The 8,225-nt window shown below is 50.8% G+C and overlaps 1 protein-coding gene across 1 annotated transcript in view; it reads left to right on the top strand.

Annotated features, from left to right (window-relative positions):
• ern1 (endoplasmic reticulum to nucleus signaling 1) overlaps window positions 1-8,225 on the top strand; it is a gene marked incomplete at its 3' end in the record, with an annotated part of 50,686 nt that overhangs the window by 28,506 nt on the left and 13,955 nt on the right. Inside the window, 9 exon segments of the mRNA XM_080523604.1 lie at window positions 540-662; window positions 1,335-1,436; window positions 1,700-1,961; window positions 5,327-5,405; window positions 6,106-6,268; window positions 6,880-6,995; window positions 7,340-7,388; window positions 7,391-7,417; window positions 7,420-7,541. Coding sequence (XP_080379730.1) covers window positions 540-662; window positions 1,335-1,436; window positions 1,700-1,961; window positions 5,327-5,405; window positions 6,106-6,268; window positions 6,880-6,995; window positions 7,340-7,388; window positions 7,391-7,417; window positions 7,420-7,541 — 1,043 coding nt within the window.

An 8,225-nucleotide genomic window follows, 5' to 3' on the forward strand; every position in this document is an offset into this window, starting at 1 on the left:
TTGAGGAACTTCTCAGCCCCCCCCCCACTGTCTGACAGCCCCCCCCCCCCCCTGGTTGGTAATCCTTGTCTCAGTCTAACCACAGTCGTTGTCAGGGCCCCTCCCTTCACCAAGGACTAGGCTCACTGCAAACGAAGGCGTGTGTGTGTTAATCACACACACCACACACACACACACACACACACACACACACACACACACACACACACACACACACACACACACACACACACACCGCCACCCGGGAGAATGCCGTTTAAATGTCTGTCTAACAACAAACTAAATACAGCAGATCAAACCAAATAAGCCTTTATTGTGAAAAGGTGTTTTAAGACTGGGTTTGGAAGTGGAGAGAGTGTCAATGTTACCAATGTTAGGTGGCAGAGAGTTCCAGAAGCGGGGAGCAGAAAGGCTTCAAGTGTTAGACGGCTTAGAAATGATGTGAAAGTGTTAGAAATTATGAATACTAGTTTGAACCTGTGTGTGTGTGTGTGTGTGTGTGTGTGTGTGTGTGTGTGTGTGTGTGTGTGTGTGTGCAGGTAAGAAGCAGGACTTGTGGTACGTTGTGGACGTGTTGACGGGGGAGAAGCAGCAGACCCTCACCTCCTCCTTCGCTGAGATGCTCTGTCCCTCCTCCTCCCTCCTCTACCTGGGACGCACAGGTAACTACCCCCCCCCCCCCCCCCTCTGCCCCTCCTCTACCTGGGACGCACAGGTAACTACCCCCCCCCCCCCCCTCTGTCCCTCCTCTACCTGGGACGCACAGGTATCTACCCCCCCTCTGCCCCTCCTCTGCCCCTCCTCTACCTGGGACGCACAGGTAACTACCCCCCCTCTACCCCCCCCTCTGCCCCTCCTCTACCTGGGACGCACAGGTAACTACCCCCCCTCCTCCTGCTCCCTGCTGTACCTGGGACGCACAGGTACACACCCCTACACACACCTACACACACCTACACACACACCCCTCCTCTACCTGGGAAAAACCTTCATGTTTTGCAGCAGTTATGATTGAACACAAACACTTCTATCAATGTCTTTTATCTACCGGTATTAACTATTCTACTGTCTATTTACCTCTTATATTTGCTTTGATCTATCTACCTCTTATATTTGCTTTTATTCATTGTCATTTTTATTTTCTTACTCTGCTCCTTTTGCTGTGTTTTTTAATAATGTATGTAAAGCACTTTGAATTGCCCCTGTTGTATGAAATGTGCTATACAAATAAACTGCCGTGTGTGTGTGTGTGTGTGTGTGTGTGTGTGTGTGTGTGTGTGTGTGTTTGTTGTGTGTGTGTGTGTGTGTGTGTGTGTGTGTGTGTGTGTGTGTAGAGTACACCATCACCGTGTACGACACCAAGAGCCGGGAGCTGCGCTGGAACGCCACCTACTGTGACTACGCCTCTACGACCCCTGACCCCGACACCCAACACAGTAATACACACACACACACACACACACACACACACACACACACACACACACACACACACAGCACAGTAAGATACACACACAAACACACACACACACACACACAGACACACACACACACCCACATGCACACACACACAGAACCTCACAGATACAGGACTCTGTAGAACCAGAGAGAACCTCTGGTTTGAGTGTGTATATGTGTATATACATACGGGTACATTCAATGTTACACTCTCCCTCCCCCCCCCCCCCCCTCCCTCCAGAGATGGCCCACTTCGTCTCCAACGGCGACGGGCTGGTGGTGACGGTGGACAGCGAGTCAGGTGACGTGCAGTGGGTGCAGAACTACGGAAGCCCGGTGGTGGCCATGTACATCTGGCAGAGGGAGGCCCTGCGCAAGGTGCCCCACACCAACGTCGCCGTGGAAACCCTGCGCTACCTCACCTTCCTGTCGGGGGAGGTCGGCCGCATCACACAGTGGAAGTACCCCTTCCCCCAGGAGAGCAAGGCCCAGAACAAGCTCATGTAAGGAGGGAGGGAGGGGGGAGGGTAGGGGGGGAGGGAGGGAGGGGGGGGGAGACCCCTGTCGTTGTGGAGGTCCTCCTGACTGGAGGTCACTCAGGGTCGTTCCGAGGGCGTTAGTCTGCGTCGACAAAAGAAAGATCCTGAGATTTTTCAGAGAGAGTTTAAAATCTAGGATGTAGAATTTAGAATGTTTCCGGTAGCTTCTAGAAGCCTCCATGTCGCTCCAGGGTGATTTGTGAGCGTGCGTGACGATGCGTAGCTGCATATCTTCTGCGGCTTCAAAGGTGAAAACCTCTCCTGCCACTGAGTGTTTGTAAGAGTGTGTCCCTCCAGGGGTGTGTGAGAGTGTTTACCCTGTCATCATCACGCCGCTGTGACCCGGGCGCACGGTCCCGGGCTTCAAGGCCCGTTCTGACAGGGGTCCACGGGTCCTTGAAATCCTTGAAAGTTTGTGAATTTGAGAAAAAAGATCAAGGCCTTAAACGTTTTTGAAAATAGACATGGGTCATTGAAAGTGCTTGAATTCCCCCCCCCCTCTCGCTCTCTCTCTCTCTCTCTCTCTCTCTCCCTCTCTCTCTCTCTAAAAAAATCTAGGGTTAGGGTTAGGGTTATGAATGTTTTACGTAATTATAGTAGATAAGTCTCTGTATTGCTTAACTTAACACATATTTCACAATATATTGTTTTGCTGTGCTGTGGTAGAGAAGGCAAGAGACCATCTAGTATTCACACATTCAAGCCTCTCTTTTTAATTGTTGTCTGTGAGCGGATAGTTCCTATTATATAAATTCTCATCTAGATCTGTCTCAAACTATGCCGTGTTGGGTCCTTGAATTTGAGGGAATTGAGTCTTGAAAGTCCTTGAAAAGTCCTTGAATGTGATGTTCCAGAAGGTGTGGGAAGACTGGTTCTGGGCACCGTCTGCATATCTGTGATAGGACTTCAAAATATCTCTCATTTTGCTGGTCTTTTTTTTAGGTGTTGATCAGTGTTAAAACAGTGAAAGTACCACCGCTCATCCGTGATCAGACTTAGCTGAGGTGCTGCAGCTGAAGAGTATCAGTATATTATGGGGCGGCTGTGGCGCAGGAGGTAGAGCCGGCGTCTAATGATCGCAAGGTCGGCAGATCGGCGGTTCGAGCCCTGGCTGGCCACGTGTCGAGGTGTCCTTGGGCAAGACACTGAACCCCAAATTGCTCCCAGTGAGCTGGCCGGCCAGAGCCTTGCATGGTAGCTTGCCGCCATTGGTGTGTGAATGTGTGTGTGAATGGGTGAATGAGAGGCCGTTGTAAAGCGCTTTGGATAAAGGCGCTATGTAAGTGCAGTCCATTTACCATTTATCAATATAAAAAAAAAACAGCATCCAACAATTAGGAAGTAGAACTTAAGTTCTATCCGGTGACATTATTCTCGTGATTTCAGATCCCCTTTTTAATTTCTCAAACTGTATCGAACCCTCTTTGAAATTTGTCTTCATAACATCCACATTTTCTGCACAGCAACAACTTATTGATTTGATTGTTTCTGAAATTGAGATCTCAGGATAATTTAGTCAGATATTTACTTTCCTTGATATTACTGCCTTCGTTTTCCTTCATATTTAGTAGAATTACAGCATAATCGTTTGACGTGTTTTCCCTTCAAGGTGTGTCTTTTGAAAAAGCCTTTCTCAACGTGTGGAGTCTGACAGGACATGGTCACGTAGTGTAGATACGTAGTGTAGATACGTAGTGTAGATACGTAGTGTAGATATACGTAGTGTAGATACGTAGTGTAGATATACGTAGTGTAGATATACGTAGTGTAGATACGTAGTGTAGATACGTAGTGTAGATACGTAGTGTAGATACGTAGTGTAGATACGTAGTGTAGATACGTAGAGTAGATACGTAGTGTAGATACGTAGTGTAGATACATAGTGTAGATAACTAGTGTAGATACGGGCTGTGGAGCAAGCTGCTGATGTTGCAAGAGAAACGTTTGATCTTCCCATCCGGAGGAGAAGGATTGGCTTAACTCTTAACTCTCTCTATCTCTATCTCTCCCCTTCTCTCTCTTTTTCTCCTTCTCCTTTTCTCTCTTTCTCCTCTCTCTCTTTCTCTCTCTCTCTTTCTCTCTCCCCTTCTATCTCTTTTTCTCTTTCTCCTTTTCTCTCTTTCTCCTCTCTCTCCCTCTCTCTCTCTCCCTCTCCCTCTCTCCCTCTCTCTCTCTCTCTCTCTCCCCCCCTCTCTCTCTGTCTCCCTCCCCCCCTCTCTCTCTCTCCTCTCTCCCCCCCCCCCCCCTCTCTCTCAAGCATGTTGAAACGTTGATATGCATTTCAGGCGTCTGAATCAGTGAGAGGGCTTTATTGAAAATAGTTTCTTTTTTTTGTATTCCTGTGCGATGGCAGAAGACAGGGCTGTTAGTCAGGACATGCAGAGGCCAGTGACGGTTGCTTCCAGTCACGGTTTCGTACTCTGGTATTTTAGTCTATTTTACACCTGCAGACAAACAAGGAACAAGAAGTAAGACTTTCTCTGTGTGCTTTCACAAGAAACAAGAAATAAGACTTTCACAATCGGAATCCTTTTTATTTCCAAGTATATTCGGACACATGCATGAAATAGACTTGGTGTGGTTGGTGCGTAGGACATAGACACAAACAACAATATAGTAGGTCTTTCTATGTGCTTTCACAAGAAACGATAAGCGCGTGTGTGCTTAAGGGTTTCAAACAGCTGTCTGCAGCTGTGTGGTACACCATATGGACAAACGTATGTGGACACAATTATCGTCTAGGCTGTTTTCATGGTTTGGGCTAGGCCCCTTAGTTCCAGAGAAGGGAAATCTTAATGCGACAGCATACGATGAGATTCTAGCGAATTGTCTGCTTCCAACTTTGTGGCAACAGTTTGGGGAAGGCCCTTTCCAGTTTCAGCATGACAAAGCCCCCGTACACAAAGTGAGGTCCATAATGAGATGGTTTGCTGAGTTTGGCCTGGGAGAACTTGACTGGCCTGCACACAGAGCTCTGACCTCAACCCCATCCAACACCTCTGGGATGAATTGGAACGCCGACTGCGAGCCAGTCCTTCTCACCCCAACATCAGCGCCGACCTCATTAATGCTCTTGTGGCTGAATGGGAGCAAATCCCTGCAAACGTATTCTAAAATCTAGTAGAAAGTCTTCCCAGAAGAGTGGAGGCTGTTATAGCAGCAACGGTGGGACCAACTCCATATTAATGCCCGTGGTTTTGGAACGAGAAGTTCAACAAGCACATATGGGTGTGATGTTCGGGTGTCCCAATACTTTTGTCCATATAGTGTATGTTTGGTCCTGACCCGGTCCTGACCCCGTCCTCCTCCCCTCCTCCTTGTCTCCACAGGGCCACCCTCTACGTGGGCAAGTACTCCACCAGCCTCTACGCCTCGCCCTCCCTGGTCCACGACGGAGTCACCGTGGTGGTGAGTGACCTCTGACCCCTCCTCTGTCTGACCTCTGACCCCTCCTCTGTCTGACCTCTGACCCCTCCTCTGTCTGACCTCTGACCCCTCCTCTGTCTGACCTCTGACCCCTCCTCTGTCTGACCCCTCCTCTGTCTGACCTCTGACCCCTCCTCTGTCTGACCTCTGACCCCTCCTCTGTCTGACCTCTCCTCTGTCTGACCTCTGACCTCTCCTCTGTCTGACCTCTGACCTCTCCTCTGTCTGACCCCTCCTCTGACTAACCTCTGACCTCTCCTCTGTCTGACCTCTGACCTCTCCTCTGTCTGACCGCTCCTCTGTCTGACCTCTGACCCCTCCTCTGTCTGACCTCTGACCTCTCCTCTGTCTGACCTCTGACCCCTCCTCTGTCTGACCTCATCGACTGATGTCTCTGAGCATACAGAGTAACCTCTCTGTTTGTCTCTCTGTGTGTGTGTGTGTGTGTGTGTGTGTGTGTGTGTATATGTGAATGTGTGTGTGTGTGTATGTCTCTCTCTCTCTGTCTGTCTGTGTGTGTGTGTGTGTGTGTCTCTGTGTGTGTGTGTGTGTGTGTGTGTGTGTGTGTCTGTGTGTGTGTCTGTGTGTGTCTGTGTGTGTGTGTGTGTGTGTGTGTGTGTCTCTCTGTGTGTGTCTGTGTGTGTGTGTCTCTGTGTGTGTGTGTGTGTGTGTGTGTGTGCAGCCCCGGGGCAGCACGTTCCCCATGCTGGAGGGTCCCAGCAGCCAGGAGGCCCAGGAGGAGGACCAGGAGTGTGTGATCACGCCCAGCGTCAAGTTCAACGCCGCCCTGCGAGAACGCAACCGCATCCACTCTACCTTCATGAGGAACTACCTGCTCCTCATAGGTACACACACACACACACACACACACACACACACACACACACACATTTCTCCTTTTAGGTTAGGGTTAGAACACACACACATTTCTCCTTTTAGGTCAGGGTTAGAACACACCCCCTTCTGTTTTAGGTTAGATTCAACCTTTTATTCAGCCATAGTCAGTGCCCTTGGAGCAGTAAGGGGGTTAAGTGCCTTGCTCAAGGGCACAACAGCAGTGGTAGGAACACATCCGGCTCCCTCCTGAGGCGGGGATCGAACCAGCGACCTTCCGATAGACCTCCAACCTCTAGGCTACCTGCCCCCCCCCCCCCCCCCCTCTTATTCAGTTTCTGTAGCCTAGATGTTAGAGGTCAGAGGTTAGAGAGGCCGGCCAGCCAATCGGTAGGTCGCTGGTCCGTCATGCCTCACTCTCAGTACATATATGTACATAGTTTAGTGTCTAGTCTACTTAGTGAGAGGATATACTGCCCCCTGCTGGACGTTTCACACCTAGCAGGTAACTGAGGAGCACGCTGGATGTTCACTGGAGAATACGACGACGGCGATGATGATGATGATGATGATGATGATGATGATGTGTGTGTGTGTGTGTGTGTGTGTGTGTGTCTCCCAGGGCACCACGAGACGCCTCCAGACGCTCACAACAAGATCCTGGAGAAGTTCCCAGACAGCATCCCTCGTCACCACGGCAACGTCATCCCCCCCACCACGGAGAAGACCCTGGAGGAGGTGTGTGTGTGTGGGAGGGGGGTGTGTGTGTGTGTGTGGGAGGGGGGTGTGTGTGTGTGTGTGGGAGGGGGGGGTGTGTGTATGTGTGTGTGTGTGTGGGGGGGGGGGGGTGTATGTGTGTGTGTGTGTGTGTGTGTGTGTCAGAAGTCTTGAAAGACTTTCAAACAAATGAGCTGTTACTCTCAGCCTGACCTCTCCTCCCTCCCTCCTCTCCTCTCTCCTCCCTCCCTCTACTCCCTCCTTCCTCTCCTCCCTTCCTCCCTCCCTCTCCTCCCTCCCTCCCCCCTCTCCCCCCCTCTCTCCCCTCCCTCCTCCTCTCCTCCCTTCCCTCCGCCCCTCCACAGAAGGTGAACGAGAGTGGCATGGACGACGGCCCCCCCCCGCGGCCCCCCCAGACACGTCCATCCAGGAGCAGGCGGCCCCCAGCGCAGGGAGGGGGGGCGGGCGGAGGCCCCCGTGGACTCCATGCTGAAGGACATGGCCACCATCATCTTCTGCACCTTCCTCCTGGCAGGCTGGGTCGCCTTCGTCATCACCTACCCCAAGGTGAGGAGGAGGAGGAGGAGGAGGGGGAGGAGGGGGAGGATGGGGGGTAGGGGAGGAGGAGGAGGAGGAGGGGAGGAGGAGGAGGAGGAGGAGGGGAGGAGGGGTCTAGCGGATTGTGAGTTGGACTGGTGATCAGAAGGTTGTGAGTTCAAATCCCACCTGGGAACACCACCACTAGTGTGCTCTTGAGTAAGACACTTAGCCCTCAGTTACTCCAGGGAGACTGTCCCTGGAATCTCTGACTGTAAAGCGTCTGCTAAATGGCAAATTCTAATTCTGAGAAGGGCTCCATCTGGTGGCCAGCGGTGGTATGGCAGGAGAGAGGGAAGGGGAGAAGTCAACAGCCCCTGGTCCTAGCATAGATTACTGTTTGTTATGATGACTGGTGGATAGATGATTGACTTAATTAGACAAATGTGTTTGTGGTAAGTCGCTTTGGATAATAAAGGCGTCAGATAAATGTCAAATAAATGTAAATGAAGTGTTGACAGACGCACACAAACAGACGTGGGCCTGTGAAGTTGGATACTTATACACAGAAACTCACAGAAGCACACACACACACACACACACACACACACACACACACACACACACATACACACACACACACACACACACTCTCCATCTTTCTCCACACACACACACACACACACTCCATCTTTCTCCACACACACACACACA

The sequence above is a fragment of the Nansenia antarctica genome (genome assembly GCF_963989245.1).
Source record: "Nansenia antarctica genome assembly, chromosome: 2".
NCBI classification, from domain to species: Eukaryota; Metazoa; Chordata; class Actinopteri; order Argentiniformes; family Microstomatidae; genus Nansenia; species Nansenia antarctica.